Here is an 18558-nt window from a genome sequence, read left to right as displayed (position 1 = left end):
ATAAGTGTGTTAGTCAGAAGAGGAGATGCAACTTAGAAGCAGAGGAGAACAAGAGGGGAGCCGAGTAAGGGACCATGAGTCAATGAATGCAGATACTCCCTAGCAGTTGGAAAAGGCAAGGAAATAGACCTTCCCCTAAAGCCTCCAGAAGGAATGCAGCCCCGCCACTGTCTCAATTTTAGGAATATTGACTTGAGAACTGGAAAATAAAGTGTGATATTTTAGGACGCTAAGTTTGTGGTGATTCATTACAGAAGCAATAGGAAATGCGCGACACTCACAGGGAGGTATTGTTTCCACTTTCAGATGGGAAAATTGAGGTTTCGAGAAGTTGAGTGACTTGTTTATGGAGGTATGTCCAGGCAATAGCGGTGCTGGGAATCGAACCGAGGAGCTCAAGACGTGCATGTGAATGTGAGTGTGTGTGTACAACTTTAAGCATATCACAACTGTGGATTTACAGTGATTTTTCTTTTCCCTATGGGTGGGAAAAGATTGTGGCTTGCAGGAGAGATTCAGGGGGAAAAAAAAATCCCATCCTTGTAAAGGCAAATGATCCCCTGAGTTTTGAAACAGGAGCAGTTCTCCCCGCTCCCCCCCGAGCCACCTAAGGGCATAGGAAGGTTTATGCTAAGGTCTATCTAGTTGTTGGTTTCTTTTTTTAATTTTATTTTTGTACTATGACACATAATTATATAGCTTCTTTAGAACATTCTGTCATCTGGGAGATTTTCCTACAGAAATTCTAAAGAGTGTAGGCTCACAGGAAACCAGCCAAGATCTACATGAAACTCTATTTATACATGTGCCAAAATGAAAAATATAAAATGAGTGCAGAGATACAGACTGGGCATTTTAGCTGAAGGCAATGGATGTGTTACCCTTAACACACCCATCACATTATAGAGAATAGCAAACGTAGATGGGATTTTAGAGAGTGCACCATAAAACCTTCTATGTGCTTAGCTCAGAGCATGTTTTATTTAATCTTCATAGCAACATTGTGAGATGGGTACTTTCATTCCAACATTGCCGCAGAGAATCCTGAGGCCTGGGACATCTAAGTGCACTAATCAAGGTCACATGAGCATTTTGGAAAAGCCAGAACCTTGACTTGGATCTTACTCCAAATCCTGTGCTCCTTCCAGTTCATTACAAATGACCTCCTCCTATCTGTTTGTTGTTCAAACGAGAAAATTGAGACCAACAGACAAATGGTATTGTGTACAAACTCTCAAAGCAAAGTATTTCTTTTTCTCATGTATTTTATCCTTTATTCATTAATTTATTCTTCAATGGTTTATGGAATCAACAGAATTACCAAAATGCAAATCCTAGAAACTTTTTTAAAATAAGAAAGGGAATCAAATCCTTAAAAATATTAAGAATAGGCTGCCGGGCGTGGTGGCTCACGCCTGTAATCCCAGCACTTTGGGAGGTGGAGGCGGGCAGATCACGCGGTCAGGAGATCAAGACCATCCTGGCTAACACAGTGAAACCCCGTCTCTACTAAAAATACAAAAAATTAGCCAGGCGTGGTGGTGGGCACTTGTAGTCCCAGCTACTTGGGAGGCTGAGGCAGGAGAATGATGTGAACCTGGGAGGCAGAGCTTGCAGTGAGGTGGACATTTTGTCGCTGCACTCCAACCTGGGCAACAGAGCGAGACTCCGTCTCAAAAAAAAAAAAAAGAAAAGAAAAGAAAAAGAAAAAGGAAAAAAAATAAGAATAGGCCAAGCGCGATGGCTCATGCTTATAATACCAGCACTTTGGGAGGCCAAAACTGGCGGATCACCTGAGGTCAGGAGTTTGAGACCAGCCTGGTCAACATGGCGAAACCCCATCTCTACTAAAAATAGAATAAATTAGCTGGATGTGATGGTGGACGCCTGTACTCCCAGCTGCCTGCAAGGCTGAGGCAGGAGAATTGTTTGTACCTGGGAGGAGGAGGTTGCTGTGAACTGAGATTGTGCCATTGCGCTCCAGCCTGGGTGACAGAGCGAGACTCTGTCTCAAGAAGAAAAAAAAAAAAGAGAGAGAGAGAGGGAAAAGTAGTGAAGGGTAAGAATAGCTCAAGGAACTGCACAACAGGTAGACTTGGACCAATGTTAGGAATAAATCTAAGTATCCTATTACTAAGGCAAGAAAGAAACAGGTTCCTTCCCAGTTTTCCTAATGCTGAAACCTGTGAAAACTTCATCCTAGGATCATCAGGGCTAGAACCAGCACCTAAGGAACTCAACTGCATTAACCCTTCCAACTGATATCATGGGAATCTTTTTCACCAACACCCTCAGGATTGTCCCAACATTAACCAAAACGAAGATCAGAGGACATGTTCTCTGAGTGGTCTTTGGTTACAGGTTTTATTCAAGGGAAAATCTACAGTTTTTGAAAAAGAAAAGAAGGAAGTGAATAGAAAATAGAATTCCATGGAAAATTCTGGATTAATTTTTTTTTGTTTGTTTGTTTTTTTGAGACAGAGTCTCGCTCTGTCGCCCAGGCTGGAGTGCAGTGGCCGGATCTCAGCTCACTGCAAGCTCCGCCTCCCGGGTTTACGCCATTCTCCTGCCTCAGCCTCCCGAGTAGCTGGGACTACAGGTGCCCGCCACCTCACCCGGCTAGTTTTTTGTATTTTTTTTTTTAATAGAGACGGGGTTTCACCGCGTTAGCCAGGATGGTCTCGATCTCCTGACCTCGTGATCCGCCCATCTCGGCCTCCCAAAGTGCTGGGATTACAGGCTTGAGCCACCGCGCCCAGCCTCTGGATTAATTATATAGCAGATTTTATATAGGCTAAGACCCCTAACAATGGTAAGAAACACTACCAGTTTGCATAACACTAAGAAAGAAACAAGGAAAAAAAAGACTGCCAAATAAACTCTGTCAAACCATTAAAACTAAGATACCTTCCCACTTCAGAAATGTTAAAATGTGGAAAATATGGGTACTCTAGAATCAATGAAATATGTTTCTCCACTGCATGATTTGCGAGAGCCTTGACTATCTCCAGGTACACTGGGAATCTGTAAGAGGCAGTTAAGGAGTGCAAATTTTTCCACATGGGAAACTCTGAACATTTAGTTTGTTGTTGTTGTTGTTGAGTATTTGAATGTCTCATGGAACTAATGTTCCATACAATCCACACTGGAAAATAGATATCCAGACAAATGGATGGATATTACATGTTTCCATCAATTGTCAGTGAATATTTTTTACACCTGAGCTTTTACAAATGTTTAAAAAGAAGAGAAAACAAGGTTTTAATGTTTGACAAGAACCTGGCATGCAAGTATTCTATGTTAATGATTAGAAGTAAAATTCATGTTCTCCAACCAGAAGTGAAAGGGGTGAGGGCTCAGGCTTTAACCTAAAAGGTGGAAACCGCAATAAAACAAGTGCCTGAATGAATCCCCCCACCTCCCACCAACTCTTCCACTTGTTTTTTTTTTTTTTTTTTGAGACGGAGTCTCGCGCTGTCACCCAGGCTGGAGTGCTGTGGCCGGATCTCAGCTCACTGCAAGCTCCGCCTCCCGGGTTCACGCCATTCTCCTGCCTCAGCCTCCCGAGTAGCTGGGACTACAGGCGCCGCCACCTCGCCCGGCTAGTTTTTTGTAGTTTTTAGTAGAGACGGGGTTTCACCGTGTTAGTCAGGATGGTCTCGATCTCCTGACCTCGTGATCCGCCCGTCTCGGCCTCCCAAAGTGCTAGGATTACAGGCTTGAGCCACCGCGCCCGGCCCCAACTCTTCCACTTGTTACTGATAATCAAAATGAAGGCCATTATCTCTGTTCTGTCATTCAGTGTTTTCTACTGTTAGACTAGACTTCAGCTTTGACAGTGAAAATAAGTGGCGTCCAGTTACTATGGATATTAAACACGTTTATCTCCTTTCCCTCTTAAAATTACATAAAAAGAATATTAGAGAGGCTACTAAGGACTATTTGAGGCTGGATGTGTTATTTGAGCTAATGTGTTTTTAGGGCACTTTCATTTAAATTGGAAGCAAGAAGGTTGGGATATCTCAAGCTCCTATCCCAATTTTACTTCCTAACTGGCTGTGAGTGCCCCCACCTTGAGGGCCTCAGTTTCCTCTGCTAAATGATCTGAAAAATGCTGAAACTTCAAAAATGCTGAAGAAATGACTCACTATCTCTTACATAGGAATATATGAGAAATAACTCTCTTAGCAAATAATGTCAGAAAAAGGTGTATAACTCCTGAAAACAAAACAAAACAAAACAAAAAAAACTACAACTTTCCTTTTCTCATACAAGGACAACTGTATAATCCACTATGGGTATTTTTCTCCCTCTGTGTTTACTTTGGTTGCCAAGAAGCACACAGTTAAATTTATCTCACGTTGAGTGACTCTTTCATTTTGAGCTTCTGAAACCATTTTCTCTTCCCTCCTTAAAACGACTCTCATCATTCCTATCTTTATATGAATAGCTTTTTAAAAATACATTGGCTTTATGTGAGTAAAATAAGTTCTCTTGGAAGTGTGTTTGGTAGACACTGTAAACACACACACACACACAACAGACAAACTTTGTTGCTAGGTAACTTCCCAAGGTCTTCACAGGAGGTGATGCCCTCTCACCTATAAAACTGGTTCTAAGGATTTATTCTACAGGCTTTAGCTTAGTATGCAATGACCTTCTCAACCTATCTTGAATTCACCTGCTTCTGTCTACCATTTTGGTACTTGTGCTCTGTCAATATCAGTCAGGACCCAGTGAGGCTTAGGCACCTCTTTGCCCCTGCTGGAGAAGAAGTCGTACTCAGTGATTATTTGCATCTAATAAAAGACCAGGCATAGAGTAGGACACAACAAATCTTAGGTGGATTAATTATTTAATTCAATCATTATGGTTCTAAGTAAGTCTTTGGGCCAAGCAGTGGGAATGGCAATGCAGACACCCAGGTGCCTAGGACCTAGACCCTGCTCATGAGGAGTTCACAGTATGACAGGAACAGACAGGAACGCAGGTAAATCAACCAACCTATGGGGCGATCACAGGGAGAGCCATGGGGGCTGCGGGACCCCAGAGAAAGGATGTTTTACTCCGTTTTGGAGAACTTAAACTGATGAGAGGCTGACAATCAGGGCAGCCAGCCAGAGGTCCAGTCTGCAAGAGATGTCAAGATTTCACTGGGATAAATTAGATTTTGAGACAAAATGTAAATATTCCTCTCCCTTGTAAGTAGAAATGCAAATAAATAAATAAAAAGACAAGGAAAAATGTTCTTTCTATATAGGCCCTAACCCCATGCAATAAATATTATCCATTTGAAAGTATGAATATTGCCCAGGCATGGTAGCTCACGCCTGTAATCCCAGCACTCACTTTGGGAGGCTAAGATGGGCAGATCATGAGGTCAGGAGATCGAGACCATTCTAGCTAACACGGTGAAACCCCATATCTACTAAAAATACAAACAATTAGCTGGGCATGGTGGCACGCACCTGTAGTCCCAACTACTAGGGAGGCTGAGGCAGGAAAATCACTTGAACCTAGGAGGCAGAGGTTGCAGTGAGCTGAGATTGCACCACTACACTCCAGCCTAGGTGACAGAGAAAGAAAGGATGGGTATTATTATTATCCTCTTCCAAGGTAACTGCATATTTCACACCTGACGCCTCTTAGGGCTCAGAGAAGGCTTGCTGAAAAAGTGATGCCTGAATTGAAACTTGTAGGTGAAAGCTAAAGGGCCAGGGACAAATGGGAGTCAGTGGAGGTGCAAAGGAGAAGGAGACAGGAGACAGAGAGAACAGTGTTGTCCAAACTCCAGAAACTGAAACCAGTAGGCTTAACCTAGGAAGAGAAACCTAGCTGGAAATGCAACTGGAAAAGTCAGACTGGAAACTTCTTTAGTCATGTTAATGGGGGAACTTCACTTAACAATTATTAATTTAAAACCTACTATGTGCCAGGCACTGCTTTTGGTACTGGAGACAAAGTAGTAAACAAGACATCAAATCCAGTAATTACATAATTAAATGATATGGTTTTATACTTATTACACTAATTATAACTACGGTTTACTGAGTGCTTAACTATGACAGCTCCTTTGCATGTATACTTTCATTTAATCTTCACAATGGCGCTACCATCACTTCTAATTCTACATTAAAGAGCAGAGGCTCAGAGAAATTGAGTGACTTGCCAAAGACCACATGACTAGATGTGGCCAGAGGCCAGCAATGACATCAGATCGTCTTGACTGAGCCTGGAACCACAATACCTAAGTTTCAATCTCCACAACCTCACTTACCAGATATGTGACCTTGGACAGTTACTGAGCCACTCTGTGCTTTTTTTTGCAAAACAAAACAAAAAACCATAGAATGGGAATCATAATAGTACATCCCTTGTAGAGTTGTTATGAGAATTGAATGAGCTAATGTACCCAAAGCACTTAGAACAGTCATGGTACCTAGAAACTCCCTAGTAAATGTTAGCTGCTATCATTAACCTGGTTGCAAACAGATTTATTAAACCTTCTCCTACCGAGAACACTCTTAGGAAGGTCATAGAGCTTTGAGCAAGTTGGGAAGGTCCTTCTGATAATGAGTTTATTTTGTTTTCCTCGCTTAATTCAATGGCATCCCACTTCTCTCTGGACCATCTCTCTCACAAGTACCTGCTAATAGCTTTCTTGTTTACAGTGCTTCTAACAAGTGTGGTAACTTCTCATTTGCATTCCTAATAGACAGTTTCCAAATCCTGCTGAAACTTTAGTTGGTTTTAGGATGCCTGGGTTTTGTTTCTTTTGTCCTGTTTATTACCATTTGGATTGGTTTTAACAGCTCACCACACACTCTCACCCATTCAGTCTTCTTTAAGACTTTCACAATCCTTTTTTTTTTTGAGACGGAGTCTTGCTCTGCCACCCAGGCTGGAGTGCAGTGGCTGGATCTCAGCTCACTGCAAGCTCCGCCTCCCAGGTTTACGCCATTCTCCTGCCTCAGCCTCCCGAGTAGCTGGGACTACAGGCGCCCGCCTCGTCGCCCGGCTAGTTTTTTGTATTTTTAAGTAGAGACAGGGTTTCACCGTATTAGCCAGGATGGTCTCGATCTCCTGACCTCGTGATCCGCCCGTCTCGGCCTCCCAAAGTGCTGGGATTACAGGCTTGAGCCACCGCGCCCGGCCATTTTTTTTTTTTTTTAAATTACACTTTAAGTTCTAGGGTACATGTGCACAATGTGCAGGTTTGTTACATATATATACATGTGCCATGTTGGTGTGCTGTACCCATTAACTCATCATTTACATTAGGTATATCTCCTAATGCTATCCCTCCCCGCTACTCCCTCCCCACAATAGGACCCGGTGTGTGATGTTCCCCTTCCTGTGTCCAAGTGATCTCATTGTTCAGTTCCCACCTATGAGTGAGAACATGCGGTATTTGGTTTTCTGTTCTTGCGATAGTTTGCTGAGAATGATGGTTTCCAGCTGCATCCATGTCCCTGCAAAGGACATGAACTCATCCTTTTTGATGGCTGCATAGTATTCCACGGCATATACGTGCCACATTTTCTTGATCCAGTCTGTTACTGATGGACATTTGGGTTGATTCCAAGTCTTTGCTATTGTGAAGAGTGCCACAATAAACATACGTGTGCATGTGTCTTTATAGCAGCATGACTTATAATCCTTTGGGTATATACCCAGTAATGGGATGGCTGGGTCAAATGGTATTTCTAGGTCTAGATCCTTGAGGAATCGCAACACTATTTTCCACAATGGTTGAACTAGTTTACAGTCCCACCAACAGTGTAAAAGTGTTCCTATTTCTCCACATCCTCTCCAGCACCTGTTTCCTGATTTTTTAATGATTGCCCTTCTAACTGGTGTGAGATGGTATCTCATTGTGGTTCTAATTTGCATTTCTCTGATGGCGAGTGATGATGAACATTTTTTCATGTGTCTGTTGGCTGTATGAATGTCTTCTTTTGACAAGTGTCTATTCATATCCTTTGCCCACTTTTTGATGGGGTTGTTTGTTTTTTTCTTGTAAATTTGATTGAGTTCTTTTTTTTTTTTTTTTTTTTGAGACAGCCTCGCTCTGTCGCCCAGGCTGGATCTCAGCTCACTGCAAGCTCCGCCTCCCGGGTTCACACCATTCTCCTGCCTCAGCCTCCCGAGTAGCTGGGACTACAGGTGCCTGCCACCGCGCCCGGCTAGTTTTTTGTATTTTTTAGTAGAGAAGGGGTTTCACCGTGTTAGCCAGGATGGTCTCGATCTCCTGACCTCGTGATCCACCCGTCTCGGCCTCCCAAAGTGCTGGGATTACAGGCTTGAGCCACCGCGCCCGGCCTGATTGAGTTCTTTATAGGTTCTGGATATTAGCCCTTTGTCAGATGAGTAGATTGCAAAAATTGTCTCCCATTCTGTAGGTTGCCTGTTCACTCTGATGGTAGTTTCTTTTGCTGTGCAGAAGCTCTTTAGTTTAATGAGATCCCATTTGTCAATTTTGGCTTTTGTTGCCGTTGCTTTTGGTGTTTTAGACATGAAGTCCTTGCACATGCCTATGTCCTGAATGGTATTACCAAGGTTTTCTTCTAGGGTTTTTATGGTTTTAGGTCTAGCATTTAAGACTCTAATCCATGTTGAATTAATTTTCGTATAAGGAGTAAGGAAAGGATCCAGTTTCAGCTTTCTACTTATGGCTAGCCAATTTTCCCAGCATCATTTATTAAATAGGGAATCCTTTCCCCATTTCTTGTTTTTCTCAGGTTTGTCAAAGATCAGATGGCTGTAGACGTGTGGTATTATTTCTGAGGGCTCTGTTCTGTTCCATTGGTCTATATCTCTGCTTTGGTACCAGTACCATGCTGTTTTGGTTACTGTAGCCTTGTAGTATAGTTTGAAGTCAGGTAGCGTGATGCCTCCAGCTTTGTTCTTTTGGCTTAGGATTGTCTTGGCAATGCGGGGTCTTTTTTGGTTCCATATGAACTTAAAGCAGTTTATTCCAATTCTGTGAAGAAAGTCATTGGTAGCTTAATGGGGATGGCACTGAATCTATAAATTACCTTGGGCAGTATGTCCATTTTCACAATATTGATTCTTCCTATCCATGAGCATGGTATGTTCTTCCATTTGTTTGTGTCCTCTTTGATTTCACTGAGCGGTGGTTTGTAGTTCTCCTTGAAGAGGTCCTTTACAACCCTTGTAAGTTGGATTCCTAGGTATTTTATTCTCTTTGAAGCTATTGTGAATGGGAGTTCATTCATGATTTGGCTCTCTGTTTGCCTGTTACTGGTGTATAAGAATGCTTGTGATTTTTTTTTTTTTTTTTTTTTTTGAGACGGAGTCTTGCTCTGTCACCCAGGCTGGAGTGCTGTGGCCGGATCTCAGCTCACTGCAAGCTCCGCCTCCCGGGTTCACGCCATTCTCCTGCCTCAGCCTCCCAGGTAGCTGGGACTACAGGCGCCGCCACCTCACCCGGCTAGTTTTTTTGCAGTTTTTAGTAGAGACGGGGTTTCACCGTGTTAGCCAGGATGGTCTCGATCTCCTGACCTCGCGATCCGCCCGTCTCGGCCTCCCAAAGTGCTAGGATTACAGGCTTGAGCCACCGCGCCCGGCTGCTTGTGATTTTTGCACATTGATTTTGTATCCTGAGACTTTGCTGAAGTTGCTTATCAGCTTAAGGAGATTTTGGACTGAGACAATGGGGTTTTCTAAATATACAATCATGTCATCTGCAAACAGGGACAATTTGACTTCTTCTTTTCCTAAATGAATACCCTTGATTTCTTTCTCTTGCCTGGCTGCCCTAGCCAGAACTTCCAACACTATGTTGAACAGGAGTGGTGAGAGAGGGCATCCCTGTCTTGTGCCAGTTTTCAAAGGGAATGCTTCCAGTTTTTGCCCATTGATTAGTCCTGTCTAGTGCATCAGGTCACTAGCAAATGTTATTAGAATCATTTAAGTTAATTTATTTAACAAACACATACAGTGCTAACTCTGTGCAGGGCATTGTTCCAAAGCATTTCACAAATGTTAATGTAAATGGTAATATATTTAGTCCTTATAACATCTCTATAGATAGATATTACTACTATCCCTGTTTTACAAATGAGAAAACTGAGGCACAGAGACATTAATTAACTTGCTCAAGGTCACACAGCAAGGAGATATTGAGCCACATCAGTAGTCATATGACCTTGGGCATGTTTCTTAATCTTCAGAGGGTAACAAATACGAAATACTTTCACTCTTCAGAATTATCATTATATTAAAGTAGGTATAAAAATTTTACAGGTGAGACAACGGAAGGTCAGGGGTCCTGCAAGGCTTGCCTTATCCCTAAGAGAGTGTCAGAGCTAGGATTAGAATTCGTGTCTTTTGAATCCACGGTTCCCTGTAGTGTGCTGTGGATTGAAGGTAGTAATAGTTTCTGATGTCAAAATCCATTATTGCTGCTCTTGCTGCTGTTACTGTTGTTATTTGCCACAGAAGAACAGCCCCCACCCCGTCCCAAACACACAGAGAGAAAAATAACAATGACAAGAACATGGCTGATTCTGTATGCAGCCTGCAGATCTAAAGCCATGCATAATTTACTCAACACTGCCCTGCAGTCACTTAAGCTGAGGAGAGATCGCTATAAATTCAGGTCTGCATACCCTAATTTATTTCTTATTTATTTTACTGATACATATCTAGAGCCCCCAGTGAGCTGCTTCTATACCTGCACAAAGGCACTGGCAGCCCTAAGTGCAACCAGGGCAGGAAAGGAGACCTTGAAATAAGCCCTCGAAGAAAAACTGGACTCTACGCACTAGAATCATACAAGTTAAATTAATTTTTCTGGTAAACTGAAATTCAACCCATGCCCACGCTCACCCCCTATTTGTGAAACATAGGACTGAAAAGGTTGTTAAATGTCCTGTTCTGCTTTTCTCTCTTAGTAAAGAGAGCATTAAATGTACTTCTTCCACGAGTACAAGATTATTTTTCTGAGTCACAGAATGTCAAAAAATAAGCAAATATTCTAATACTGAGACATAATCAGAAAGGGAATGGAGAGGAGAAGAAAAAAGTCTATTTTCTTGAGTGATTACTGAGGACCAAATGCTATGCAAGGTGCTGTCAAAAGCAGAGGTAATGGCCATTGCAGTCTTCAAATGGAAAGCAAGGTAAGCTGGAAGAAACGTCAGCCATCCTTCCCCAAAGATCTCTTTTCACAGATGGTCAAACTGTGTCCCAGACAGAGAACATGACTTGTCGGAGGTCACTCAGCAAGTTAGTCCCAGCATGTTCCCCTTTTAGCCTCAAACTTATTTCAAAACTCAGCTTGAGTCCTTCGAAAGCCAGCGCTGCCCCACAAGCTTTACTTGCATTGTTTCCTTTAGCCTTTCCCTCCTCCAATGAATTGTCCTTACAGATATGGACATGAGGACACAGAAAGGCTGAACACTGCACTCACACTGTTACATTCCTGCTGAAACTGAGCTTGAAGCCAGGGCTTAGCCTGTGCTTTTATGCACTAAACCTGAAACCTTTGTGACCACCTTCAAGACGTCTGCTTTTGTCTCCAGACTGCACTGACTAGGGACATACAGGTAGATTCCGAAGGGCAGGAGGCTTCAGCAGGAAAAAGCTTCTGGCTCTAGGATGAGGCCTGGGCATGGGTTATATTTATTAACCCAATATTTATTTTTCTCATTTTTTTTCTTTTTTAACCCACCCAAACAGAAGGTTATACTTTTGGCTTTTGGTTCTTGGGCTAAAACAGGAGAGGGAGGAAGGTCATTCTATCGAAGGTCAAGGTTCAGCCTTGCTGAGTTGTAGTGTCTGATCATTTTCCCATGCATCCCTCACTTCTGTAAATGGGGCACCTGGGCCTTGGGGACACAGACTCACCCGCAGAACATGAAGATGGTGCTTGAAGTGGCATCGTAGGGCAGAGGCAGCGTCTGCTGCAGGCACAGCTGCTCACAGCCGCCATTAAAACCATCAGAGCAGTCAATGCCTTTGGAGTGGTCGTAGCAGCCAGAGCCATCCTTCATGGGTTTCAGGTCCTCGGGGCACTGCTCAGAGAGAGGGCAACAGGGTGGTTATGGCTTGGGAGGTTGTAGGCCCCATCATGCCCTCTCCTCCCTCCTGGAAGAGACATGTGTCAGGGATTGATAGAAAGGTATTCAGTCTCCTTTGGTCAGTTAATAGCTTTGTGACAAGTTCTACAAGTCCCTTTACTTCTCTGAACCTCAGCGTGCCCACCTGTAAAATGGGACTTTTGTGACTATCTTCTCATAGCTTTGTGAGAATGAAGAGTGATAATGTCAGCAAAGTGTTGAGAACACTGGCTCACACAGCAACAGCACAGCAAATCAGCTGCTGTTAATATTGACATTGCTGGGATCATATGCATTATTGCTTCTACTGTTACTGCCCTATAGGGTCTACTGTTAGAAAGGTCACATGGGGAGGTTGCCAGATATATACTTAAAAGCCTCTACCAGTATGAGTTTAATTTCCAGCTTTTCCTCTTCTCACTACGTGACCCAGAGAAGTTACTTGCTGTCTCTGAGCCTCAATGTTCTCATCTAATAAATGGGCACAATATCTACAACTACAGATTAGTTGTGAAGCTTAAGGTGGATCATGGGGGTGCATACCTTACTTCAGAATTTGGCACAGAATTTAGTACTCATAAAATGTGAATTACCTTCCTTCCTGTCTTGAATTTGTCTCTTCTTCTCCACCCTTGTCCCTGGAGCCATAAGTGAGATTCCTGCATACTCACAACATCATGGAAAGGGCTCCTAGCCAGTCTGCTGGACTCTAGTCAGGCCTTCTCAAAACCATCCTCTAAATGGCCAACAGAGTGCTCATTCTAAATAGCATCACTCCCCAGCTTAAATAAGTAAATGAATCTTAAAACATGTGAATCTGCCGTAAACTGATATTCAAGGCCCTCCCTTTATAGACAACCAAGTGCTCTGCTTGGCCATATGCACAGCCCTCCCCATAATCCTCTGGTCCCTAAGCAAACTCCAAGGAGTTCTACCTTCAATGGCCTCAGCTAGAATGCTCTTGTCAGTGGGTCTGGCACCTGCTATGCGCTCCTTCAGTGGAAAATCATATACTGTGGAGACAGATGGCTATTGATTTAATTTAGTTTTCCATCATTTGATGAGGCTGAGCTCATCTTCTCCATCCCAGCTGATGGAGAAGTAGTTCCAACACTCTTGCCTTCAGATGAGAAAATGAGGCACTGGGTTTTTATTTCAGTCCTCCTGCTGGCATTTCTTGTCCACAAAGATTAATACCCAGAGCCCAGCCTTCCTCATCCATCACCGGACATCACTGATTAAAATGCCTTCCCACCGTGAGCCCCCACCGGCCAACTCCCTGTTCCGCTTCCCATGCTGTCACCTAAACAACACCAATAATAAAACACACACATAAAAATTAATTTACAAAAACCACAATAACAAAAAAAAAGGTCAGCCCTCTTGGAAATTAAATTTTGCCTGAGAAGATTCTATAATTACAAATGCATGCGAGAGTTCTTCAAGACATTTGAGACTGGCGCCAGGAAGACTGACAGAGAAAGTAGGTTATAAATGGCCTTTGTCAAGCTGCAGAGAGGTTATAAAACTGCTGCATTTTGTGCTTAAAAAATAAATTTTCCATGTGAGTGAAGTGCTGTACATATTAATACAAGCTCAGAGGAAGCCCCTGCTTGTCTCTGAACATTCACCGTCAGACAAGAGGGCACCTGGTCACAGGGTCATTTGGAGCCATTTGCGGGTACTGGGACCTGGCTTCAGTCTGTTTGCAGACTCGTGGAGCATGTTGAAAACAATGACTGATCTTCCTACCAGGTAACAGAAGACACCTGGGCAGGGTATGGTCTCAGTTCTTCCCATGCCCCAATGATTCTCTACCACATTTGTTTTCTAAACGTGTTCACTAAACTCCAGGTTTTATCTAAGTGCTTTACCTGTTTTAACTTATTTAATCTCTATAGCAAATACATGAGGTAGAGGGTAGGCTGATAATGGTTCCCAAGGCATGTCTCTGTCCTAAGCCCTGGAACTTGGAATCTATGAATGCGACTTTCTATGGTAAAGGTTATGCCGATGTGATTGTGTCAAAACTCTTGAGGACACCCTCCTGGGTTTTCCAGGTTGGCCTAAATGCCATCACAAATGTTCTTATGACAGAGAGGCAGAAAGAAATTACACACACAGAGGAGAAGGCGACATGGGGGTAGAACAGAGATTGGTGCATTGTGGCCACAAACCAATCAATGCTGCTGCTACCACAACCTGAAAGAGGCCAGGCATGGATTCTCCTCTAGAGTCTCCAGAAGGAGCACCACCGGAAATCAAATGCCAGCACCTTGATTTTGAATTTCTGGCCTCCAGCACTGGGAGAGAACAAATTTCTTGATAATCATCTTAAGCCACCGAGTTTGCAGCAATTTCTTGCAGCAGACAAGGTAGGTACCGTCATGATTCCCATTTTGCAGAGGAGGAAGCTGAGGAGAGGGTTACACAGTTTGGTGGTGACGGAGGCAGAGCTTCTCAGGCTTCCCAACTTTGTTGCTATTAACTGACTAATAGGCAAGCCACTTCACCACCCTGTCATTTACTGACTGCCTGACATATAATTTTAAGAAGTCCTGTCATTTACTGACTAACTGACATCTAGTTGTAGGAAGTCCTGTTATTTACTGGCTGACTGACGTCTAGTTTTAGGAAGATAGAACAAGGCAGGGCTTAGAGCTGGTCTAACCTCCTTACTTTAGAACTGAGGCCCAGAAAGTTAGAGAACATCATCCCATATTCCTCAGCACATGAGTGGAAAACATGAAGCCAGGCTTCCCTTGCCCCAGCTTGGTGTTCTTCTCTGTCCACTACACTCACTTCCCTTCAGGTTAAAGCATTTTGCAAACTTGCAGATCCTACAGTCTCTCTCCCCAAGATGATTTGCTGATGGGAAACTGAGGGTCAGGAAGGTAAGGGGACTTGACCAACATCACACAGCAAATTAAAGGCAAGATTTGATCCATGCCTGTGGGAAAGGCTTTCTAAGTACATGAAGTGGGTTTACCAGTTACCATCATTCGTTCCTCTGTCATAGACTTCATGCCCTGTGCCTTTGAGGATGAGTAGGGGCAGATGAGATCTAGCCATCGTTTGAGATTACTTGTATATTATTAGTGTTTAATTGGTTTTTTGCTTATAATCTGTCTCCTCCACCAAAAGGTAAATGTTATAATAGTATGGACCATGTGGCTTTCCCTAAGCCATCTGGCATATAGTTGGTACTTGTTATTTGCTGAATGAACAGGTGGAGTGCCAGAAATGACATTTAGTATGTCTGTATATTAACTTTGGATCTGAATCCACACTACTCTTATAAGTTGTATAACCTTCAGGCAGTGACATAAAGTCTCCTATCTTCACGTGATTACTGTGATGGGTAAATAGTATGGTCACCAGCTTCAAAGATGCTCCCCAGTGACTCCTGCCTTCTGGTATTAAGACTCGTGTAATCCCCTCCTACACTGCACCAGAATTGGTCTATGTGACCAATCATATGTGGCAGAAGAGGAGGTATGTGGCTTCTAAAGGTAGATCATAAGAGAGATCTTTCTCTCCCTCTGTCTGTCTTCTTGCTCTCTCTTATCACTTGCCCTAGTGAAAGCAAGCTGCCATGTTTTCAGCAGCCCTATGGAAAGTCTCATTTGGCAAGGAAGTAAAGCCTCTGGCCAACAGCCAGTAAGGCTGGGGCCTGCCAGCAAAACATGAGTGAGCCTATAAAGTATCCAGCCCCAATCCAAGCTTGTTCAGATATTGGCAACCCCAGCTGACATTTTGACTGAGACTTTGTAGGGGTGGGTCAGAACCACACATCTAAGCTGCTCTTGAATTTCTGACCCTTAACAATTCTGTGGGATAATAAATACTTTTTGTTTTAAGTGACTTGATTTTTGAGATAATTTGTTACACAGCAATAGCTAACTAATATAGTGAGATTAATGTATGCAGATAAATGTATGCAGTGATCAGCAAGTAGTTCTGCTGTTTTATAGGTATTTGTAAAGAGCTTAGAATCTGGTTTGAGAGATAAATACACACATCTATCAGAGAACTAGTTAGTTATAGAACACTCATAAAGAAGTATGGTAAAATGTGTTTAGGAAAATACAAACTCTGCAAATGTGAATGACTACGGAATATTGAAACCAGGAGGTTTTAGTCTTTTCTCCTCTTGTAGGAAGGGAACCCTGTAGGAAGGAAGCTCCTACAGGAAGAGAAAAGAGACGTCTAACGTACTGGAAGAGAAAGACTAGAATTCATTACCAGGCACTGCCGCTTGCTTGCCTTGTGACCTTGGACAAGTCCTTGAAACTATTTTGGCCTTTTTTCTTTCTATAAGTGGAGGAGCCAGTTTGGAGACAAGAATATGAGGACTAAAGTCAGGCCTGAATTCCAATGAAACATTTGTGAAACTGAGCATATAGGCAGGGTGCCTCACCTCAGAGACAGCCTCAGGTTCCTCATCTGTAAAATGCAAATAATGTCTCTCTTGGAGGCACTTCTGAAGATTGTATGAGAAAACACTTCCGACGTATCTGGCTTTAGAGCTGGTACATAATAGACGCCTAATAAATGAAGACTAAATGTATGCGGATATATAAACAAGTGATAAATTAACCTAAACCCCAAAAGAAATCCTATCTTAGTTGGGAGGAATCACGATGTCTGACTAGATGCAGGTAGGATGTACCTCCTCCATGGAGAGGAACCAGAATAATAAGTAGATACACACATTTCAAACAGATTGTCTAGAAGAGAATGCTAAGATTCATCAGAGAAGAAATGAGAAGCACCAGGAGTAAGTAAGTAGAGACTTTGAGGCAGTTTGCCGAGTCAGAAACCAACTGAGAGCTGGAATGGGCTCCTGGATGTGGGGTAACAGTAAGAGAGAACTCCCAAGGGCTCCAAAATGGGGTTTTATACCTTGGGTGTGGGGAAACCCTCAACCTACTGGGGCCTTTGGCCTGACATATGAAGTGCCTAACAGTTGCATAAAACAATTGCTACAGAATGAGCACCCACATGATATCCCACAGGCATCTGAACCTGGAGTAGACACAGCTGGGCACTATTTTGAGAGCCAAGATACTGAGAATCTGCAGATATGGCTGCTGCTGCACTGTTCTAAAGAGGGAGAGGGAAGACTGGGTGCTCCCACACATCCCCAGGAAGCTCCTTACTGCCCTGGTGCAGGCTGCTATTGAGACTGAGACATGGATGGACTGTACTTCTCACAGCTTTTCGCCCACATTGCTTGCCTGGGATGAACCCTGCCTTCTCTGGTATCAGGCCCAAAGCATCATTTTTGACAGTTTAATGCTGAGCTGCACCCTACCATTGGCATGAGTTTGGGTTGATGTGGCTGCAGCTGCTACCCAGTCAAGGAGGGACAGGAAGACCAGGCTATCCTATGCATATCTAGGACAATAGCCACAGCCCTGCAAGGGGCTGCTGTGAGACCAAGACTCAAGTGGGCCACACTTACTGCAGCTTCTTGCCAATGCGGCTCACCTGAGAAAGACCTCATCCTTTCTGGTCACAACCCACAGCTGGCACCATGCTGAGCATTTAATGCTGGACTGTGCCCAGCCTTGGGGCCGAGTGTGAGGTAACATGGTTGTAGCCACCAGCCTGCTGGGAGAGTGATAGGGTAGACCACATTCTCCTAAGCACACTCAGGACAATACCCACCATCCCGCTGTTGGTGACGGCGAGACTAGGGACCAGCCCGTCCAACTCATCGCATCTCCCAGTGAGACCAACATGGGTTGCTTGAGTCCCAGTGGGTGGCTCTAACCACCATTACGGTCATCAGCCACACTACACCAGCTACCCAGGGGCCCCAAATTCTATCCATACATTGGGCCCACTGCTCCCACTACTAGCTTCTAAGCAAGCCAACTAATGGCCCAAGAATTAGCCCTCAAAAACCTACTAACACTGAAGCTAGAGTAAGCTACTTTGGGGCTTAAACATAGGCACAGTCACCCCATTGCTGCCACCATCAGGTGTGAAGACTGGCTCACTCTGTGTTCAAGGTCCCAGCTTAACTTCACCACAACCTCAACTAACAACTATACGAAACTGAAAACACAGTATCTCAAACTATGTATTATTTAGCAAAATCAGTGCTAAGAGAAAAGTTTATAGCATTAAATGCCTACATCAAAAAATTATCACAAATTAACAACCTAACATGACACCTGAAAAAACTAGAAATATGGCCGGGAGCCATGGCTCACGCCTGTAATCTCAGCACTTTGGAAGGCCAAGGTGGGCAGATCACCTGAGGTCGGGAGTTCAAGACCAGCCTGAACAACATGGAGAAACCCCATATCTACTAAAAATACAAAATTAGCCGGGTGTGGTGGTGCATGCCTGGAATCCCAGCTATTTGGGAGGCCGAGGCAGGAGAATCTCTTGAACCCGGGAGGCAGAGGTTGCAGTGAGCCAGGATTGCGGCACTGCACTCCAGCCTGGGCAACAAGAG

At 43.6% G+C, this 18558-nt stretch overlaps 1 protein-coding gene across 3 annotated transcripts in view; it reads right to left on the bottom strand.

Annotated features, from left to right (window-relative positions):
• The window catches only part of ASTN2 (astrotactin 2), a 1009693-nt gene that overhangs the window by 378488 nt on the left and 612647 nt on the right, over positions 1–18558 (bottom strand). For all 3 annotated transcript variants that reach the window (XM_033237645.1, XM_033237646.1, XM_033237647.1), the window contains one exon: positions 11875–12041. In XM_033237645.1, the coding sequence (XP_033093536.1) occupies positions 11875–12041 (167 nt within the window). The remainder of the gene's footprint in view (positions 1–11874; positions 12042–18558) is intronic.

This window comes from Trachypithecus francoisi, unplaced genomic scaffold (assembly GCF_009764315.1).
Source record: "Trachypithecus francoisi isolate TF-2019V2 unplaced genomic scaffold, Tfra_2.0 Lachesis_group16, whole genome shotgun sequence".
Lineage (NCBI taxonomy): Eukaryota > Metazoa > Chordata > Mammalia > Primates > Cercopithecidae > Trachypithecus > Trachypithecus francoisi.
This window is presented reverse-complemented; position numbering and strand designations above follow the sequence as displayed.